General features: G+C 60.1%; 2 protein-coding genes across 13 annotated transcripts in view; one reads left to right on the top strand and one right to left on the bottom strand.

The window, feature by feature from the left end:
- Positions 1 to 1,371: 1,371 nt before the first annotated feature.
- Positions 1,372 to 9,925, top strand: Ldlrad2 (low density lipoprotein receptor class A domain containing 2). The gene is made up of 4 exons (XM_046468404.2): positions 1,372 to 1,453; positions 4,114 to 4,536; positions 7,390 to 7,521; positions 9,440 to 9,925. Exons 1-4 carry the CDS (start codon positions 1,372 to 1,374, stop codon positions 9,733 to 9,735), a joined length of 933 nt encoding a protein of 310 aa, XP_046324360.1. The 3' UTR covers positions 9,736 to 9,925.
- A 148-nt stretch (positions 9,926 to 10,073) lies between these two features.
- The window catches only part of Hspg2 (heparan sulfate proteoglycan 2), a 90,248-nt gene continuing 80,366 nt past the window's right edge, over positions 10,074 to 19,955 (bottom strand). For 9 of the 12 annotated variants that reach the window (XM_046468635.2, XM_046468636.2, XM_058571066.1 and 6 more), the window contains 23 exons: positions 19,681 to 19,778; positions 19,134 to 19,400; positions 18,521 to 18,630; positions 18,213 to 18,360; positions 18,020 to 18,136; positions 17,699 to 17,716; positions 17,347 to 17,458; positions 16,871 to 17,015; positions 16,675 to 16,774; positions 16,490 to 16,599; positions 16,281 to 16,389; positions 15,715 to 15,813; positions 14,910 to 15,131; positions 14,406 to 14,650; positions 13,724 to 13,895; positions 13,510 to 13,632; positions 13,356 to 13,412; positions 12,315 to 12,390; positions 12,146 to 12,224; positions 11,919 to 11,989; positions 11,709 to 11,792; positions 11,286 to 11,389; positions 10,074 to 11,149 (listed from right to left, as the gene is read on the bottom strand). In XM_046468635.2, coding sequence (XP_046324591.1) covers positions 10,977 to 11,149; positions 11,286 to 11,389; positions 11,709 to 11,792; positions 11,919 to 11,989; positions 12,146 to 12,224; positions 12,315 to 12,390; positions 13,356 to 13,412; positions 13,510 to 13,632; positions 13,724 to 13,895; positions 14,406 to 14,650; positions 14,910 to 15,131; positions 15,715 to 15,813; positions 16,281 to 16,389; positions 16,490 to 16,599; positions 16,675 to 16,774; positions 16,871 to 17,015; positions 17,347 to 17,458; positions 17,699 to 17,716; positions 18,020 to 18,136; positions 18,213 to 18,360; positions 18,521 to 18,630; positions 19,134 to 19,400; positions 19,681 to 19,778 — 2,839 coding nt within the window. In that variant the 3' untranslated portion in view covers positions 10,074 to 10,976. The remainder of the gene's footprint in view (positions 11,150 to 11,285; positions 11,390 to 11,708; positions 11,793 to 11,918; positions 11,990 to 12,145; positions 12,225 to 12,314; positions 12,391 to 13,355; positions 13,413 to 13,509; positions 13,633 to 13,723; positions 13,896 to 14,405; positions 14,651 to 14,909; positions 15,132 to 15,714; positions 15,814 to 16,280; positions 16,390 to 16,489; positions 16,600 to 16,674; positions 16,775 to 16,870; positions 17,016 to 17,346; positions 17,459 to 17,698; positions 17,717 to 18,019; positions 18,137 to 18,212; positions 18,361 to 18,520; positions 18,631 to 19,133; positions 19,401 to 19,680; positions 19,779 to 19,955) is intronic. The other 3 variants (XM_046468637.2, XM_046468649.2, XM_046468648.2) reach the window with 1 other exon arrangement.

Here is a 19,955-nt window from a genome sequence, read left to right as displayed (position 1 = left end):
CAGGTGCCAAGAGCTGGGCTTCCAGGTGAGCTGCCACCTTCCTGGGCGTCCTGCAGCCTCCCCTAGTGTTTCTGGGGTACATGCAGGATTCCTCATTCCTCACCCCTCATTCTTCCAGTGCCCCCTAGAGGGCATTTTTCTCTAGCACCAAAGATGCCAGTCAAGTTCCCCTGAGGACCGATATAGTTAGATAACACCCCCTTCTCTCCTGTGTTCAGTCCCGTTCTGGTTTAGATATCAGGTGTCCCCTGAAGACTCGTGTTAGACAGTGGAGGAAAGTGCAGAGGTGAAGTAACTGAGCTTTGAGAGCCCTAACCCAATCAGTGTTTGAATCTACTTGAATGGATTAGCTGGCTGGCAACTGTAGGCAGGTAGGGTGTGGCTGAGGAGGTGGGGCCCTGGGGACCTGCTTTTGTCCCTGGTGAGTGAGAGCTCTAGCTACTCCCTGTCATGTCCTGAGCTGCTGTCCTCCACCACACTTTCCCACCATGACGTCTGCCGTGTCACCTCGGGCCAGAGCCATGGAGTTGGTCCTCTAGGGACTGAGACCTCGGGAACCGTGAGCGCCAAATAGACTTCTCCTCCTCTAAAGTCGCTCTTGTCAGGCCTTTTGGTCCCAGTGGCGAGAGAGCTGACTGGAACATCTCTGGGGTTGTGGCTCGGGATAGAGGCCCCGTCACCACAGGACAACACCCACCAATGATGATGGTTCCAGAGAGTGCGGACCCGGTGCCATTTCAGGGAGCTGGGATTGAGGGACCTGAGGGAACACTATTGACAAGAGGCCAGGAAAGAGTGGTCTGGGGCGGTGACATGTGAGCCGTGACACAATGACCTGCAGACACCAGCCATGGACACCAGTGGAGAAGAACACTTGGGGCAGAGGGGACCTGCTCCGTGTGGCAGGAGCGCAGCCCGTCAAGGAGCAGCCGCCTGGTCCCCTGCTGCTTCTGCACTTGCCGCTTCTCTGGACCCTCAGAGAGACTCCTGGGCATCTTCAGCCTCCCCCCAGCTGGGTCTGAAGGCCAAGGCCACAGCTCTCCTGGCCTGGGGCCCTCTCTAGAGGCCCGTGGCTGGGCCAGATCTGAGTTCCTGGTTCCTGTCTGGCACGGGTGAGCCAAGTCCTCCCAACCTCCTCTCCCAGGGCTCCATTCTGGCCCCAAATCTCCATGGCAACCCTCGACACAATCCCGTCCCACAGGAGATGGGTCTAGAAGGGGGAGCCCAGAGACCACAGTGCAGAAGCCACAGTCACTGGTGGACGTGCCTCCCTGTCCTTGTGTCCTGCCAGCTGCCCCACTAGTGGGCTAGGCCCGTCCCTGTGGCCCCAAGGATCTTCAGGTCGCCCGCTGCTGGGCCCACCATTGCTGGATGGCCGCCTGTGGGCTGCTCCTGCCCCGGAGGCTGCTCCTGCTGGGGATGGCCGCCCTGGCTGCCTCCGCTCCGGAGACAGGTGAGTGTGGGCCCAGCCAAAGCACCCAGGAGGCTCAGCCCCGTCACTCTGGAGACTGTGTCCCCCGAGTCCACACTCAGCCCGAGGGACTGGGCCCCCTGGAGTGGAGGGGGCTGGGAAGCCCTGTGCCCGGTCTTGCTTGGTATCCCCATGTCCACCCCAAACCCTTCCAGAGGCCAGAGCTCCAAGTCACCCAGAAGCAGGGGCCTGGGGGCAGGCAGGACAGTTGCTTGAAATGCAAAGTATTGGGCTGGGGATGTGGCTCAAGCGGTAGCACGCTCGCCTGGCATGCGTGCGGCCCGGGTTCGATCCTCAGCACCACATACAAAGATGTTGTGTCCGCCGATAACTAAAAAATAAATATTAAAAAAATTCTCTCTCCCCCTCTCTTTAAAAAAAAAAAAAAAAGAAATGCAAACTATCGTGGCTTGGGAATCAGGTGCCCGTGCACCCTGCCTGTGACACGTCTCTGCCCCTCCTCATCCTTCAACCCTCCAGGTCTCGGGTCCTGCAGCAAAGGGCTGGGTAGGCCTGGTGGTGAGGCAAGGCCTGGGGTGAGCCGTCCCTGGTTCCTACCCAGACCTAAAAAGGACAAGAGGACAAGCGTCAGGGACCACCACTGTGCCTACACGACAAGGTCCCCCACACCAGGCCCTCTGCCTGGCACAGGGAGTGGCCCAATCGACTCACTCTTTCCTTTTTCTTCCTCTATTTTTTCTTTTCCCTTCCTGATACTAAAGAAGGACCAGGGCCTCACCCAGCTAGGCGAGTACAGTTCCCCTGAGCTCTGCCCGCCCGACCTTTACAAGGTTATTCTACTTTTATTTATATAAAAAATTTATTTCTGGGGACTGAACCCAGGGGTGCCCTACCAGTGAGCTATATCTCCAGCCCTTTTTTGTTTTTTTCTTTTTTTTTTAAGAGAGAGTGAGAGAGAGAGAGAGAGAATTTTAATATTTATTTATTTATTTACTTTTTTGCGGACACAACATCTTTGTTTGTATGTGGTGCTGAGGATCGAACCCGGGACACATGCATGCCAGGCGAGTGCGCTACCACTTGAGCCACATCCCCAGCCCTTGTTTTTTATCTTGAGACAGGGTCTCACTGAGTTGCCTGGTTGGCCTGGCACTTGTGTCCCCTGCCTCAACCTCCCAAGTCGCTGGGTTTATGGGCTTGTCCGCCACCCCAGCTCCAATTTCCTCACGTTTTAAATTTGATTTTACTTATTTATATGCGGTGCTGAGAATCGAACTCAGTGCCTCCCCCACGCTAGGCAAGAGTCCTAGCACTAAGCCACGACCCCGACCCAATTTCTTCCCTTTCTGAACTCCCTCCTTCCAAGGCAGGCTCTGACAACAGCGGGTCTACACAGACACACCCTGAGCCAGGGAAAGACCTCCTCCGTGAAGCCCAACATCCAGGCTGGTCCTGGAGCTCCCGCCTTGCAGGGGCGACCCACCTCCTCTTCCATCCCTGCGCTTAGAAAAATCTTCGTAGTGTGGACACTTACACATTTTCTCATCTAATCCTCGCAATTAGAGGGGGATGTTTTGCTCTCTAAGTAACATACTAGATGGAGCTTAAACGTAAAGACACTGTTTCCCTTACGAGAGGCTGAAGCTAGACGCAGAGGCGCACACCTGTAATCTTGGTAATTAGGGAGGGCTCAGGCAGGAAGATCAAAAGTTCAAGACCAACCTCAGCCACTTAGTGAAACCCTGCTCAACACAAAACATAAAAAAGACTGGGGCTGTAACTTGGTGGTAAAGCAAGGCTGGGTTCAATCCCCAGTATTGGGGGAAAAAAAAAAGGTGGCTGTAGGTGATTCCAGAGCTAAGTCAGCAGCTCAACTGTGTCAGCATTTCCCTCTGATTCTCACCACCTCACCTTGTAAGATGACCTTTGCAGCTCCAGACATCACACCCTCAATCAACTGTTTCAGAAGCCTGAAGAAAAAGGGACTCCTCACCACACAGCACTCCCTCTTTTTTATGGGGAGGAAAACCTAGGAAACTTAGGGTCTCCCAGCAGATCTTCCTTCAGTCTCATTGTTCAGAACCAGGTTACGAGCCCGTTCCTAAGCCTGGCAAAGAAGATTAGGAGTATAAAACTTAGTCCCTTTAGCACCCAAATGTGTCCACTCCATCCTTGAATAAGGTAATAGTAGTAGCTGACACTTAAGTATCTCTTGTTAACTGCCAGGTGCTGCCCGACCCCTGACCAGTCCGCATCCACAATCCTTTGGTTGAGATTCCAACATTCACAGTGCAGCACTAGGCTGGGACTGGCCGGCGGCTGTGGACCGCCCCTGTCTGCCCCACTTGGGGTGACTGTCCGTGGGGGGCGCTGGAGATGGTATTTGCTCTCGGAGAGCTGCTGCGGATGTCATTTGACTGCAGCTTAATAGAACATACATAAATCGCGTTAATTTCATTTTTTCTGTGCTGTGGACAATTCTGAAACACACCCAGGGCTGTGGGATAAGGGGCTGTGGAGTTGAATTAAACTAAATCGCTCAGTCCTCACCAAAATTCTGGGATTGCTTAATCATCCTCATTTTCCCTGATGAAACTGAGGCTCGGAGAGGGTGAGACACTTGCTTGGGGTCACAGAGGGCTCAGGTTTGGAATTGACCCGGGGTTTGCCTTTCCCCGCAGCCGACCTGGTGGACCTGTGCGGGCAGGCGTGGCGCGGGGACGCGCTGCTGCTGCGCTCGCACTCCGCGTCCCGCAAGTTCTACTTCGTGGCTCCGCACACGGACTGCGGGTTTTGGATGCACGCAGCAGCCGCAGGCGACAGAATCCGCTTCCAATTCCACTTCTTCCTGGTCTACAGCCTGACCTCGGGGGCCGGGGGGCCCAACTCCTCCCTGGCGCCCGCAGACCCGTGCGCCCCCGGCTCCTACCTGCAGTTCTACGAGGGGCCGCCGGGGGCGCCCCGGCCCCTGGGGCCTCCCCTCTGCGGCCTGACCATCCCGGCCCCCGTGGCATCCTCGGGACGCTCCCTAGGGCTGCGCCTGGTCACTAGAGGCCGCCAGCCCCGCGTGGACTTTGTGGGCGAAGTCACCTCTTTCCGGCTGGGTGAGTTGGGGCTGAAGGGCAGGAGAGGGCCCAGCACACGGGCTGCAGAGAGCAGGGCAAGGTGGGGGCACAGAAGGTGGAGGGCCGTGGGTCCTGACAGAGGGTAGGAGGTGGTGACCAGGGGGCAGGGTGGGGTGTCCCAGCGAGGGACATTCCAGACCCAAAGAACCCCGTGAATCTGGCTTCCACCAGATGGCCGCCCTACAGCTGCGGGCACAGCCATGCACACTCACACAGCTCACCAAGTGCACACCCGACCCTCCACCACGCAACACACCACTCACGTCCTACACACCTATGCACAGGAAGTGCCACTTTACACACTTAAACGAGTCACACACTGGTCCTCTCTCCTGCTCAGCCCTTCAGAGGTTTGCAGCGGGCATGGTCAGGCCTCTGGTGATTGCAAGTAATGGACACACACTCAAGCAACAGGGGCCCCTGGGAGGGGAAGTTAAAGGTCCTGATTCATTAAGCACTGCATGGTCCCCTGGGCTCCGGCAGGCCCCACAGCAACTATACTGGCCAGTGATATTATTATTTTTTAAATTTTTGAGATGTTCTCACTACCTTGTGGAAGCTGGCCTCAAACTTGAGATCCTCGTGCCACAGCCTCCCCAGGCCCAGGGATCACAGGCACGTGCTACTGCACCTGGCTTCTGGCCAGAACTGTTACCCTCATATCATGGGTGGGAATTGGCCCAGAAGGTTGGGTGCCTGAGACCCCCCCACCCACAAGTCAAGCTGCTGGCCTTTCATGCTAGAGGATGTTCTTCAGTTTAAACTGAGTTTGAGGTTTTAGCCCTGGTGGGTTCTCCTAGGACGGCAGCCATGTGCTGATGTCCCCATCAACTGCAGTGATGGTGAGCAGATCAGCTCCCAAAGCCTGGAAGCTTTATGGCCATTCCCAGGAAATCCCCAGTTAGAGGACTAACAGGACGGTGAGCACTTTCGCGCCAGCACAGGGTCAGGAAGAACCAGGCTTTGACAGCGGGCCCTGGGCAGCCCTGTCACAGCGAGCTGGTGGGAACACGCCCACCCATGCCAGTCTCATTTGTCCCCTTAGTCAAATGTCTCCTTTCTTCCTCCCTGGAATTGCACATGCTCTGAATTTCGGATTTTAGACCCCCTTTGCTACCACAGTTGCTGGCTCTGGGATAAACTATATGAGAAACATATATTTGTACCATGGATTGAACCCAGGGGCGCTCAACCAATGAGCCGCATCCTCAGCCCTTTATATTTTTTATTTAGAGGCAGGTTCTCACTGAGTTGCTGAGGGCCTCGTTAAGTTGCTGAGGCTGTCCCTAAACTTGTGATCCTTCTGTCTCAGCTTCCAGAGCTGCTGGAATTACAGGCATGTACCCCCTCGCCCAGCAACTTCATGAAGTACCCTAGAGCCCTGGGGCCATGACTAATAGCATCTAGAGGGCCCCTCTCTGGGTCCTGTAGGCTCTAGATGCCAAAACTCCTGTTACAACTCTCCTGCAGTGGGGAGGACATCAGCTGCCCCCTCCTCTCTCACTTCTGTGGCCTCGAGCCACGAAAGTCACAGCTCTTTAGCGTTTTGGAGGGGCTCCAAAAAGTAGGATATTAAGGAATTGGTTCAGGTCTAGCTGGATCCAGGAGTTCAGGCGCTGTCTCTGCGTTCCCTTTCTCCATCCGTGGGTGCACAGTGTGAGTCTGTGTGGTTTCCATCTCAGGCAGCTCCTCTTTGACTTGGCAACAAAGTGACCCTGTAGCTTCAAGTCCACAGTCACCCTTACGGCTCCACCCTCGGGAAATAGAGAGCGAGTGTGTTTTCTTACAGTTCTAGCAAAAGTCCTGAGGCCAAATCTGATCATGGGGCATGTGTCCATTGATGCAGCCAGAAAAGGGAATGCTCTGATTGGCCAGGCCCAGGTCCCATGTGCACAGCTGAGTGTGGTGTTGGTCAGTCCCAGGTGAGCTAGCTTCGTCCACTGCACGGGTTGCCAGGTGTGCCAACCTGGCTGCCTGACCCTGCGCAGGGAGTCACACCATTCTCTCCCCTGTGCATGTTTGTTCATTAATGAGTATTAGCTGAGCACCTGCTATGTGCTGCGGGCTGCCCTCGGCTTTAGGGATAGAGCAGTGAACAAAACAGTAGCTTCCTGCCCCAGCAACTGACCTGGGTGGGGAGAGACCATAAGCAAATCAGCCAGTGAATCTCTCTGCAGATGCAGCGAGTGCTGCAGGGGACCCAAATCAGGAGGGAGGGAGGACTATGGGTGAGGGTGGTGGGCTTCCTCAGGATGGGGAAGGTCACACTTGAGTGATGGGAGGAGCATGGGTCAGGGGCTGCCAGGAGACAGAATTCCAGGAGGAGCTGAGGGCAAGTGCAAGGCAAGGTAAAACCCAAGGGTTTGCTGGGGGTGTGAGGCTCACTGAGAAACTCAACAGTGTGTGCACACGTGTGCAGACCCACCCGCACCACCATGTGCCGGTGTTAATTTATGAGCACAGGATTTAGAACCAGCTTGCCTCAGACTGACATACAAGCTGTGTGACCTTGGTCAGGGGACTTAACCTCTCTGTGCTTCAGTCTTCTTAAATGGGGCCAACAGCAGTATGTACTCCATGGGTTTGCTGGGAGGACTAAGTAAGCTGGGGTGAGACGCTTAGAACCCTGCCTGGCACAGAACAGAAACTCAGTGTTAGCTGCCACCACCAGCAGGCTCATCCTCATCCATCTGACCCCTCCTGCCCTTGAGACCGTCCTCATGCTCCTGTCTGGGTGCTCCTGACAGCCCTCTGCTCACACCCCCATCTCCCTACAGGGCCACACACCCTATGGATCCAGGATCCTCATCCAGCCATCCCCTCTCTCCCCAGGACCCTGTGGAGCCTATTTCCGCTGTCGGAATGGTAGGTGCATCCCACCGAGCCTGGTGTGTGACCCCTGGGGCATGGACAACTGTGGTGACGGCAGTGACCAGGGCTCCTGGCCACCAGCCAGCTGTAGAGGTCAGTGACGGGTGTGGCCTGGGCCCTGCAGAACGGCTGCCAGGGAGGCTCTGGGGCAGGAGGTGGGGAGGCAGGAGGTAGGAGGCAGGGGAGCCCCAGGGAGGGCTGAGGAGTCTGGCAGCAGCAGAGCTGGAGGCCGGAGCAGGCAGAGTGGGAGCAGCACCGAGAGGAGCCAGTTCAGTGCTTGTACGTGATGGCTAGTGGCAAACGTCTCAGATGGGCCCTGGCACCGGGTGACATCAAAAGGAGAGATGTTCTGCGTAATCGGAACCGGGGGGCCTCACCCGGCTGCCTGACGTCTGTCCAAGGGTCCTGGGTTCATCACCCTCAAGACACTTTCAAAACCTTCATCGTGGAGACACTGAGGTCTTGGAGAGAGTCCGCGTCTTGCTCAAGGTCACAAAGCAGAGACAACACTCGGGGCTCTTCTTCAGAGCTCTCAGGATCTCCCCTCGCCTCAGGCCAGGTCTCGGCTTAACTCTTCTGTTTTTGGCACCAGGGATTGAACCCGGAGGCTCTGAACCACTGAGCCGGGTCCCCAGCTCCCCTCCCCCTGCTTTTTAAATATTTTATTTAGAGACAAGGGCTCACTGAGATGCTTAGGGCCTCGCTAAGTTGCCGGGCTGGCTCTCAACTCCTGATCCTCCTGCCGCAGCCCAAGGACTTTCTGTCTGTCTGTCCTCGTCCCTCCCCTAAAACCTGGAGCAGCTGGGGCTGCCTGGAAACACTGTTCAGATGAGGGGAGAATGAAACGCTCCACGCCTCCGGGTCCTTCTCTGTGAGATGGGGGATACGCCCATTCAGAGTCGGCAGGAGCTGGGGGGAGGCACTGCAGGAACAGGGCCCTGCAGAGCGCGGTGCTTAGGGCACAGAAGGTGCTTGGTTCGCCTGTGCACTGTCCCCTCCTGAGAAGGAGCTCGGGAGCCAGGCTGGGGGCGTCAGGGTCACTGCAGGGGAACTGGGCTGCACGAAATGACCTCACAAGAGACAGAGGTACCTTTTTCTTTGGGTCCTGTGACTGCTCCTCTGACCTTAAGGGTCCGCAGAAAGAGAGAGTGTGCAGGCACGTGTGCGCTGACCCCTTTTATTGAGGAGAAACCATTCAAATGCAGCAAGGGGTCGGGTTTCAGAGGGCTGAGTCTAGCAGGTTGCCTGACATCTAGGAAGGCCATACCCAAGGGCACAGTAAGAGAAGGGGACACACAAAGGGCGTTTCAACATTCTATCCCAAACAGGTCAAAGGGGTAGGATTACAAAGGAACAGATGAGTGTAGCTCGACCCCACGGGTGACCCGCCCACACCTGAAGACACGCCCTCAACTTCCTGGACTGGGACAACGTCCAGGTCACTGCAAAATGTACTGATAGAAATGTAGTGACCAGGGCTAGGGCTGCAGCTCAGTGGAAGAGCGCTCGCCTGGTATGTGACGGTCAGAGCCTCTCCAGGATGGAAGATGTGAGTCACTCAGAGTGGCTCCCACATGGGGGCATCCAAGTCCCCTCCTCCCCTCCCACTGTGTGACCTTGGCAAGAGACTTCAGCCTGTAAAATGGAAGCACTCAGAGAGGCCAACTCAGAGGCTGCAGAAGGAGGTGCCCAGGAGGGGCGGTCCCTTGTATGCTAGCGGTCACTGCCCACTGCAGGTCCCTCTGCAGTACCCAGATGGACCAGGAGCACACATGACAACGCCTCTGAGCCCCTGGCTCTCAGCTCTGCAGACCCCCTCCAGATCACGGCCCAGACAAGCCCCCCAGGAAGCGGGAACCCTGCCCAGCAGGATGCAGCTTTGGAAGGTAGACAGACAGACGGCTGTTGGTGACGTGCATTCCTGCTCTTCCCACACTCGTCCCTGTTCAGGTGAGGGGAACGGGGCTGTGGGCCCAGGCTGTGGCTAACTGGACTCCCTTTTTCTTGGCAGGCCCTGGGTTACAGGGGATGGCGCTGGCCTCCTCTCTGCTGCTGGCCTCTGCTGGCCTCCTCATGGGCCTCCTGTGGTGCTGCTGCTCCCTGGGCTGCCTGGCCTGGGAACCTGGGGTCCATGGCCTCTGCCTCCGACGCAGTGCACCCTGCAACATCTGCCACATGTGTCCTGACCGGGTTGCCCCTGGGGGACTACGGCAGAGTGGGCTGGCCTTCCAGGATCGGGAGACCGTCCCTAGAGAGGCTGTGGGGGTCTGGGGACGAGAGTGGGCTCTGGGGCCAGACATGCCCTGAGCTCCAAGTCCTGGCTGGCTGGTGGGCCTTGGACAGGTCACTTGTCCCTCTGAGACTCTGTCTACCCCTCTGGAGAACTGTGCAAGTCCCGCTGCCCAGTCGTGAGGAGCTAAAGCACACACAGTAACTGGTCCCGTGGCGTGGGGAAGGGGGACAGCTGTGCCGTGGCTCCTATCTGTGGGATCACGGAAGGGTGCGACTCCATGAGCAGGGCAGGGAGGGGTTTGCTCACCGAGGTCACCCTGCTTCACTCCAGGGTCTCTGTGGCCCAGCTCGGCCCACCCTGGCCCACCCTCAGGTGCAGCCCGGCAGGACTGGTCAAAGACACAGGAGACCCCTGGCGGGGATAGCACCGTTTATTAAGAAAAATCAAGACAAAGACCACAGCAGGGTCCCTTGTAGGACCCTGAGGCCAGGGGTCCAATGCCACAGTCCAGGGCCCGCTGACCCCGCTGGGTCCTGAGGCTCTCAGGCGGGCAGCGCGGTCACTTCCCCTCCTCTCCCTCCAGTCAGGAGTCTCGCTTCCCCCGCCCAAGGCACTGCTCCTCCTGACCAAAGGCTCCCCCACATCCCTGGGCCTTCACCTCCAGATGAGTGGGGGTTGTGGCCTGGTGTGGCAGGAGGCCTCTCAGGGTGGCCTCTGCCTGTGGCAGCTGCCAGTGAGAGTTGGAAGGGGTTTCCCTTGCAGCCCCTGAGGGCAGGGCCCTGGGCTGGGTGTTGGGGTCGGGTGCAGGCCGGAGGGCTTGGGGGGAGGCTGCCGGGGCAGGTGGCCCTGCTATCTAGGAGGAGGCAGGTTCCACAGCGGGCACTGAAGAGCTCTGGAGAGAGGTGGGCAAGGCCACTGCGGCGCCTGCTCTTAGGCCCCAGGTGGTGAGCTAAGGTTTGCTCTCTGTGGAAGAAGGGGTGCCCAAGGGCGGCCCAGATGGCACCCCAACTCTATGATGGGAAGCCCCCTGTGGGCAGGAGAGCAGGGGCAGTTCCACCCAGCCCCCGTGCCGGCCCCGAGTCCTGGTGGCCTTCAGAGGCAACCTACTCCCCTCCTGCCTGCCCGCCCACCTGCCTGCGGCCCTGTCCACGTGTGGGCGGGTGGCGTGCCCACTCCAGTCCAGCCCAGGGCGTAGCAGCAAAGCGTGGCATTGCCTCGGTTTCTTACAAAAAATTCACCATAATAATATTAATAATAATATACTCGATGTGGTTGGCGGGGGCCCTGCCCGGAGTCCGTGTGGGGCAGCAGGTGCCTAGGAGGCGCATGGGCGTGTGTTGGCCCCCGCCTGGGCGCGGTGCTGCAGGTCCAGGGGCTGCGGGGGTGGCGCTCCAGGCCCGGCCGAGTGCAGGACCAGATTCTTGATACAGCCCGTGATGCCCGAGGAGAACCTGCCCCCGGTCAGCGCGGCCACGTTCGGGGCTCCGCCTGTGGGGAGTGGAGTAAGAGGACCTGTTGGCTGCAGAAGCCCAGGAGCCCAGCAGGCCAGGGGACTCCAGGGGACACCAGCATTGCAGGGGGCAGCTCCCTCCCCTGCCAGCAGAAGGCCCAGCACGGGACTTACCGACGTAGACGCTGCCTTTGGTGTTGACTGCCACATTAGGGCCTGGGGACCGCCCGCTGACCAGCTCCTCGCCATCGACCTGGATGGAGCCTCGCCGGCCCTCTCTGCGGTGGAACTGGGTTAGGCCCTCGCCCCGAATTCCCAACCACAGTAACCCCCCCCTCTGGCAGGCTCCAGACAAGCCCCCGCCTGCTCCCAGCGCCTCCCTCTGGAGAGCAGGCCGCGAACCCCACCCGAGCCTGCTCCAGGGTCTTCCCTCTCGCGGCCTCTGCCTCCAGGGCCTTCCCTGAGCCTGCCGGGAGCTGCCCCTGCTCCACACTCGGCCTCCCAAGCTCAGCGCTACCTCTCTGGGCATCATGGGCATCCTGTCCCCTTGAAGCACCGTGGGCCCTTATCTCTGGTGCCCACTGGGCACATCCTTACCGCAGTGCTGTCACACGATGCCACTCGCCGTCATTGATGGGGTCCTCAGAGACCAGGCGGGCCTCCCCGCTGCCTAGCTGGTAGCTGTGGGGACCCAGGCCGTGAAGACGTGAGCTGGGGCAGGACTGGAGGTGCGGCTAGCAAGGCTGGGCACAGTGTTGGGGGGGGCTCTGGGAGTGGCAGCTGCCTGTGGGAGGGGCCAGGACTCACCTGAAGACCAGGTGCCCATTCTGCAGTCCGAGGCTGATGAAGTCCTTGCCGTGGCCGGCCTCTCCCACCTCCTGCCAAGGAAGCACAGGGTGTCTAGGGTCCCCAGCCTAGAAAGCCGAGGTCCTCTAAGGCGGGGGCCTTCACCTTCCTCTCTCCCCTCTGCCCCAGCCTCCAGGAGGCCAGCCTCTGCCCAGGAGTCCCGAGACTCAGGGCCAGTGCCCACTCACCACGCCCTGCCAGAGCAGGAGGCCGCTGGCCGTGCTGGTCCGAACCTCCAGCTCCACAGTCTCGGGTGCTTCAGGCAGGCTGTGGTGGAGGAGAGGGGGAGAGGACAGAAACCTGAGACTCCTGTCCTCCCCCTGGGTCTGCAGGCTGTCCCAACCAACACCTTCTTACCTCCTGGAGAAGACGCGGCTGGGCAGGGAGAGGAAGCCGTTGTCGTGGAAGTAGGCTCCGTACTGCCCGGGGGCATCTGCGAGGTGGGGTGGGAGTGGGGACACACCTGCTCCCATCAGGTCCCCGGGGGTTCCCTGACCCCCCCCCACCCCACTGCCGGGGGCTCAGACCCTGCGGTCCCTGATACCCAGACACCTGGGCAGGCAGAGGGGCCATCAACACCGTTAGGGGTCTGTGAACTGGGAGGGGAAACTCTGCCTCTCTGTGCATCTTCCTGGTACTTCTTCAACCAGGGATGGAGGTAACCAACCAGAGCAGTAGTAGCGGGGCCTGTGACTGTCACTAATATTTGCTTATCACCTTAGAGTAGCCATTTTGTTTAGCTGCAAATGTTTTAAAATATTGTTTCTGTTCCTGCTGTTTTGAAAACAGCAGTAGCTCTTCAGACCACCACAAGACCCTGCTGTTGAATGTGCTAATAAAGAAGCACGTTGTTGCACATCTAAAAAGTGGTTTGATAACTTCATTTCAGTCTAGCCAGTTTCCTTTGAAATCCTGTGTTTCTTATGTCCTGCAGCTGACAGGGTCCATGGCGGGTGGGCCCGATCCCTGTTGACCAGGGTCTGTCTGACTTGAGCCCTCAAAGCCCCACAGCTTCTGAAACCCTTAGTCCTCAGCAAACAGGGACAGCTGGCTGCCCCAGTCCCTGGCCCCGGGCTGTTCCGAGCCCAGGTGATCCTTGGCTTACAGGTGGGAAGCCTGCAACCTGGGCCCGCCCACTCAGACCCACCGGCAAGCCAGCGGGCAGCACAGGCCTGGCAGGTGCAAGGGCAGGACACTCTGCTGCTCTCCACCAAGCACCCAGGAAAACTGCTCAACTTGTGATCCTCCTGCCTCGGCCTCCAGAGCCACTGGGATTACAGGCGCACAGCACTGCGCCTGGCAAGTCCCTCCAAGGCTTGTTTTGTTTAGAGGTGGAATTGAGGGTGTGGGTAACTGATGGGACAATGGCTGCTCTGGCTGGCCATAGCAAGTACATACCGTTACCCCCACTGCCTTCAAGATGCCACTCGGACTCTGCCACGTCATGTCCAGAGCCTGTGGGGAAGGGCAGGTTCTAACTGGTGGGTACAGACACCTGGGGTGTCCAGCCCCTGGGCCCCAGAGGGAGGTGGACAGAAGCCAGGCCTGGTACCTTGTTGGCAGCGTGGGCCAGAGAAGCCAGGGAGACAGAGGCAGCGGGTGCCCTGGCAGGTGCCCCCATGCAGACAGGGCTCCTGGAGCTGGCAGGGGTTCTCCTCGTGCTCACAGAGGTCTCCTGCAGGCCAGGGCAGAGGTGGGTAGGTGGGCAGGAGCTAGAGGTGCCGCTGACCACCTGTGTCCCCAACGCCCCGGGGCAGCTCTTGCACCTTTGAAGCCGTCTTGACACAGGCACTGGAACTCGTACTCGCCAGCGGGCATGCACGTGGCGCCGTGCTGGCAGGGCTGGCGCTCACAGGGGGAGCTGTCGTAGCACTGCCCGATGCCCCGGCTGCCCAGGAAGCTGTAGGTGAGGTCCAGCCGCTTGCCATTCACAGACACCTGCGGGCACAGAGACACGGAGGGACTAAAGGGATGCAGATGGATGAGGCAGCAGAGAGAAGGGCACAGTGGAGGGCAGCTGGGAACCAGGCGCCAAGAACACCTGTCCACCCTGCCGATGCCCAGCACGGTCCTTCCAAGTGAGGGTTAGCATTCCTATATATATCATTTTTTTGGGGGGGGTACCAGGGATTGAACTCAGAGGCACTCGACCACTGAGCCCCACGCCAGCCTTAATTTATATTTTAGAGACAGGGTCTCACTGAGTTGCTTAGCGCCTCCTCATTGCTAAGGTTGGCTTTGAACCTATGATCCTCGTGCCTCAGCCTCCAGAGCCGCTGGGGTCACAGGCTGTGCCACCGTGCTGTCTATTATCCCCATTTTATGGAGGGGAAAACCAAGGTGCAGGGGGGAGCGGGGGGGGGGAGAGTGGCCCCAGACCAGGGCTAGCTGCAGGTTGGCCCAGTCTGTCCCCTCCCCTCCTTCTCGTCCTCACAGGCGGTTCCTCACCTCGCCCACGCAGCCGCGGAAGTGGGCGCTCACGTTGGCAGCCGGGGAGAGCGGCACTGAGGGCTCCACGCCGCCCAGGTAGAGGAGGGTGTGCAGGTTGAGGCCCTGGCTCTTGCCGGGGGAGGAGCGCAGCACGGGGCGCCCGCCGTCCACCCGCAGGCCGCCGTCCTTGTTGAGACGCTCTGCGGACGCGCGGTGCCAGCGGCCCAGGGCCAGCGGCTCCGGGCTTCGCAGGACAGCCAGACCTGGGGAGAGCGCCAGGTGGAGCTGGGCACCAGGGTTCTGGTCCCCCCACATACAGGGGAGCTTCTGACCTCCTCAGGGGCTGCCCATGGAGGAACCAGGGGCTGCTGAGGGCCACACACGGGAAACGTGCAGGGATAGGGGCAGCGGGCACGTTGGTTCCTGAATATGCTCCTTAGCGCCTCCTTGGGGCACGAGAGCCAAAGAGGACACAGGGCTTGGCGCCCAGAGCCTCACCTGCATTTGGTACCAGGTACTTACCTGACCCCAACTCATAGCGAAACTCCAGGTGGCCGCCGACCATGGCCAGGGACACAAAGTCCTCCACAGGCCCGGCCTTCCCCCCACTGAACAGCAAGATGCCTTCAGGTGCCAGCGGCTTGAACTCGACATCCAGGCGCAGCTCGTGGTGTGTGTTGGTGAGGGCGGGCAGCGCCAGGTAGGAGCCAGCGCCCGACATGGACGGTGTGGTCACTGTCACACCTGCAGTAGTCACAGGTCAGCCAGGGGCAGTGGGGACAGTGGAGTCCCAGGTCACATCCAGGACAGCTACTCAGTCTTACCCTGGGACCCCAGTACCCCTAAGTCCTCAACCCAGAGGCTCAGGAACATGTGGCTGCAGTGCCCAGCAGCCCTGGCCCTAGGGCAGCAGATCAGACTGTAGGGACTGCCAATAAGTTAGCCATTCTGGGTAGGGGCGCAGGTAAGGGGTTCAGGCTGCAAGTATGAGACAGCATGGCCAAGGGATCTGAGATTTTTTTCTTTTGGGTACTGGGGAATTGAACCCTGGGGTGCTTAACCACTGAGCCACATCCCCAGTCCTTTTTTATATTATTTTTTAGAGACAAGGTCTCACTAAACTGCTGAGGCTGGCTTTACACTGCGATCCTCCTGCCTCGGCCTCCTGAGCTGCTGGGATCATAGGCGTGTGCCACCCTGGGCAGCCGATCTGAGGTCTTCCGGGGAATAACTATCCCCTGCAGGGCTCAGTCTGGCCTCTGAGTGCCTGGCCAGCTTCCACAGCCATCACTGAGACCCTGTGGGTGTCACACCTGATTCCACTCACCTTCCTCACACCTCACCCCCGAGCGACCCAGGTGGCAGCGGCAGGTGTAGCCTCGGCCATCGGGCCGGTTCACACAGGTGGCGTCGGGCCCACAGGCCTCTGGGGAGCACAGGGGCCGTGAGGACACTGAGGTCTGAGCCCTGTCCTTTGCACCCTGGGGCTTGGCTTCCTAGGGCCAGGCCAGCTGAGAGGGCCGCCCAGGGCGTGAGGGAGGAGGGATGGGGCCAGAAGAGGCTGCACGGCGGGGACAGCCAGGGCGTGAAGAAGTGACTGTGCTTGGGGCTCTCTGAGACTGTACTTGGCCACCGCCCCCGCAAAAAAAGACCACGTTTGGGTAACCGTGTAGGGTGACAGGCTCCTGGGTAATAAGATGGGGAGGTGGCAGGGACCCAGGAGCAGTGACCGGCCGGGGAGAGAACCTGGGGGGCTGCGAAGGGAAGAGTTCAGTTCCTGGGCAGGAATGGTGAGAGGTGGAAGCTCCCCAGAGGTTGGGGAGGGGGTGGGTACAAAGGGGCAGCAGGGGCGGAGGCCAGCACCCAGGGTGACGGGCAGGGCGGGGCACGCACCGGGGTGGCAGTGCAGGGCCTGGGAATGCTCGCAGCGGCTCCCTGTGAAGCCAGACAGACAGACGCACACGTAGCTGCTGCTCTCCGAGTCCTGGCACTGGCCCCCGTTCTGAAAATCAGCCCCCAGAGGTCAGGCCAAGGACGCCCCCGTTCTTCCCCCCTCCCTGCAGGACTCAGGGCAGCCGGGGGGGGGGTGGGCATGGCAGGACCTGGCAGGGCCGGTCCCGGCACGTGGGGCAGTGGGAGATGCCGTGCGCAGTGAGGTTGAGGTCCTGGAAGATGGTCTCCTCACCCTGGATGCGCAGCTCCCGGACACAGCCTGGGGGCAGAGGGCAGCATGAGCCAGGGGGCCACAGCCACCGTGCCCCGCAGGCTCCTGGGGGTCCTGCCTTACCTACGAAGCCGCTGCTCAGCCCTGCGTGGGGGATGGCACCGTAGTCGGGGTACCCGCCCAGGTACAGCTCCTCGTTCAGGTCCAGACCCTGGAACTTGCCCTGGGAAGGTGGGGGCGTCAGGGGCGGCCGACGGCCTGGGCAGGGGCGGGCAGGGGGCCAGGAGTGGGGGGCCTGAGTGGGGGGCTGTCGTCTCACCTGGGAGGTCCCATTAACTGGGGCCAAGTTGCCCACAATCAGTGAGCCCTGGGTGAGGCTGCGCAGCAGGGTCACCGTGTGGAACTGGCCCAGGGCCAGCGGGGTGGGGTGGCGGATGGTGGCCATGCCAGAGCCTGCATCAAACCTGCTCGGTGGGCAGCACCAGGGTGGGAGAGAGGAGGCACAGGGCTTGTAAGGAGGGCTGCTCCCGTTCGTGCCTTGTCCTCCTGGCACTGCCCCAGCCAGCCTGTCCCTGACCTTCCCCAGGTCTTCCTCCCTCCGCCCTTTCCCCAGAGCTGTACCCAGCAGCCCAGAGCTCAGGCTGTTTCCCGGCTCCAGGACCCACAGCCTGGCCTGGCTTCACTGCTCTGGGTCTTTCCGAGACGACCTTGCCTTTCTGCTCATGGCTGATGGGAATGGGTCTGCAGGACCAAGGTCCTGTATCTAGTCCCCGGGGAAGAGGGGGAGGGTCTCACCGGAACTCGGGTCTTCCGCCCACGAGGCCGAAGGAGATGAAGTCGGGCTGCCTGCTAGCCAGGCTGGTGGGGCTCCCTGGGGTCCGCTTCTGCCCGTTGTACAGCAACATCCCTGGGCAGGGACAGCGTGTCACCACAGGCTCCCGTCACACCCGCCTTCCAATGACCCAAGCTCCAGCGCCTTTCTAAGGGACTCCTGCCCCTCCTCTTGGCACACCTCATGTGGCCAGAGACCTCTCACGGGATGGGGGCCCTACACTGAAGGCCCTGCTGCGAGCCGCTAGACAGACAGAAACTGGCGTCATGCACCCGGGAGCTTCCACCTGCAGGAGGCGAGGGACCAGAGACTCACCCGAGTAGAGAAGGAGGCCTGGCCAGGGAGAGTCAGAGACCCGGGAGAGACGAGAGAGAGAGGAGGAATGGGTGAGACACGGCAGAGGGAGAGGAGCAGATGGGACAGGAGGGCTGGGCACTGAGGTGCCAATGGCAGAGAGGCTCTGGGAGGCGGGGATAGCGCAGAGGAGGAGCGGTGAGGAGAAGAGGCAGGAGAAGGTCCCCAGAGCAGGGGCCTGTGGCCTGGGGGCTCTGCAGGTGTCCCCTCCCAGAGGGCAGGACTGGGGGCTGCCACAGGTCCCCTCCCAGGCCAGCCCCAGACCCACTCTCTGCTGCTCACCATCAGCTGAGTCTGGCCGGAAGGTGACCTTGACCTCAAACTTCCTGTAGGCATCCTTGATGGTGGGCAGCGGCAGGAAGGAGTGGGGGGTCTGGGTGAAGTAGGGCACCACCCGCTCTGTGGGCACAGAGTACGTTAGGATGCCCTCCAGGGAGTGGGTGGGGCACTGCCCACTCTGGGGGCTTTGTCTCACCTGGGACCTGCAGATGGGCAAAGGCTTTGACCTTGCCCTGGCGGTTGGTGGCGGTGCAGACGTAGGTGCCTGCGTCCTGGGGCCGCACGGAGGGCAGCACGAGCATGTGGTTCTCCAGACGGCTGTCGGGGGGCAGGTGGCCGTCCACCTGCAAACGTGGCCCTGAGCACCTGGCCTTGGCCATGTCTGCCGTGGGTGCCTCCCGTCCTGCCCCAGGCCCACTTCACTCGCCAGGTATGTGCCAGGTCCTGGGGGTGCTGAGATGGCCAGTGAGGCAGGCCCCGCCCAGGTCCCTGCCCAGCATTTACCTTGCTCCAGGTGATGTCAGGAGTCGGGTAGCCGGAGGCCATGCAGGGGAAGACAGCCGAAGAGCCGGCGGGCACACGCACCTCTGGTGGTGTGGAGATCTGGGGCAAGGCTGGGGGGAAAGACACGGCCATTGGCATGATGACAGCCACTGTGTGTGTGCCCAGCCTGGGCCCTGCCCCATCTAATCCTCACACCATCCCTTGAGGGAGGAGCCATGTCTGTTTTACAGATGAGGGGACTGTTTAGGACTGTTTGTGTAGACGGGGCTCACTGAGTTGTTAGCACCTCGCCATTGCTGAGGCTGGCTTTGAACCCAGATCCTCCCTTCACAGCCTCCCGAGAAGCTGGGATTGCAGGCGTGTTCTACCATGCCCGGCTCCTCCTTTTTCCTCTTGATGCCCATGGCATAGCTCTCTCCAGGGGCCACTCCCTTTCACCCCCTCCTGCCACCATTTGTGATGAAATCTGCCCCTTAAATATGGCCACAGGAAAATTCGCAGGACAGCGGGAAGGAGGAGCAAAGCAGGCCGGGGGGTGGGGGGCGGGCGGGTGGACGGCAGCGTCAGGAGCTGGCTCCGCTCGAGCCCCACCAAGGACCCTGCTGGCCCTCACCTTGCACAAGCAGCAGCACATGGGACTGGGTGGTGCCGGCCGCGTTGGTGGCAGTGCAGCGGTACTGTCCTGCGTCGGCCAGCTCCACGTGGGCGATCCTGATGACATTTCCGCTCTGCACGATGCCAGGTCGCAGGTGTCCTCCAACTTTGCTCCACGTCACCTGAGGCTTGGGGTCACCCAGTGCCAGGCACTCAAACTCAACGGCATGGCCGACCACCACGGTCTGCACAGTGGTGCGGATGTTGATGAGCACCGAGGGCAGCGCTGGGGAGCAGGAGGTAGAGGTCAGCTGGCCGGGGAGGCCACAGACCGCCTGGAACAGGAGAGCTGGACCCTGGCCATTCCTCCCTCTCAGCATGTGCTTTCCCCCATTCCATGATGCTGCTCTTTGTGTGTGTGTGTTACTATCCTGTGGCCACTAGGCCCACCCCGCCCTCCTTCCTCCCTTGCAATCTGAACAAGGCCCCCTACGCCATGCTGGCCTCCAGCAAGCAGGTCCCATGATTTACTTCATCCTTTCACATGAAGGTCGGGACCTCCCTACCTTGGACAACCAGCTGGGCACTGGCCTGGGCCTGTCCCCAAGGCCCATGGGCCTGGCAAACATATGTCCCTTGGCAGCTCTGGTCTAGGTTGTGGATTCTGTAAGGAAAAAGGATTGAGGGAGTCACACCCATTGAGGATGCTCCGAGATCACAGAGAGTTCAGGGCTCACCCTGATAGGAAGCCAGGGCCATCTGCCAGCCCCCCTGTGAGCACTAGAGGTGAGCAGGTGGGGCACCACCCCACTGCAGACAAAGGCCTTCTGCCCTCGATCAT

Source organism: Marmota monax, unplaced genomic scaffold, assembly GCF_021218885.2.
Source record: "Marmota monax isolate L192 unplaced genomic scaffold, Marmota_monax_Labrador192_F-V1.1 WCK01_AAM20220418_F8-fsc00008, whole genome shotgun sequence".
NCBI lineage: Eukaryota > Metazoa > Chordata > Mammalia > Rodentia > Sciuridae > Marmota > Marmota monax.
This window is presented reverse-complemented; position numbering and strand designations above follow the sequence as displayed.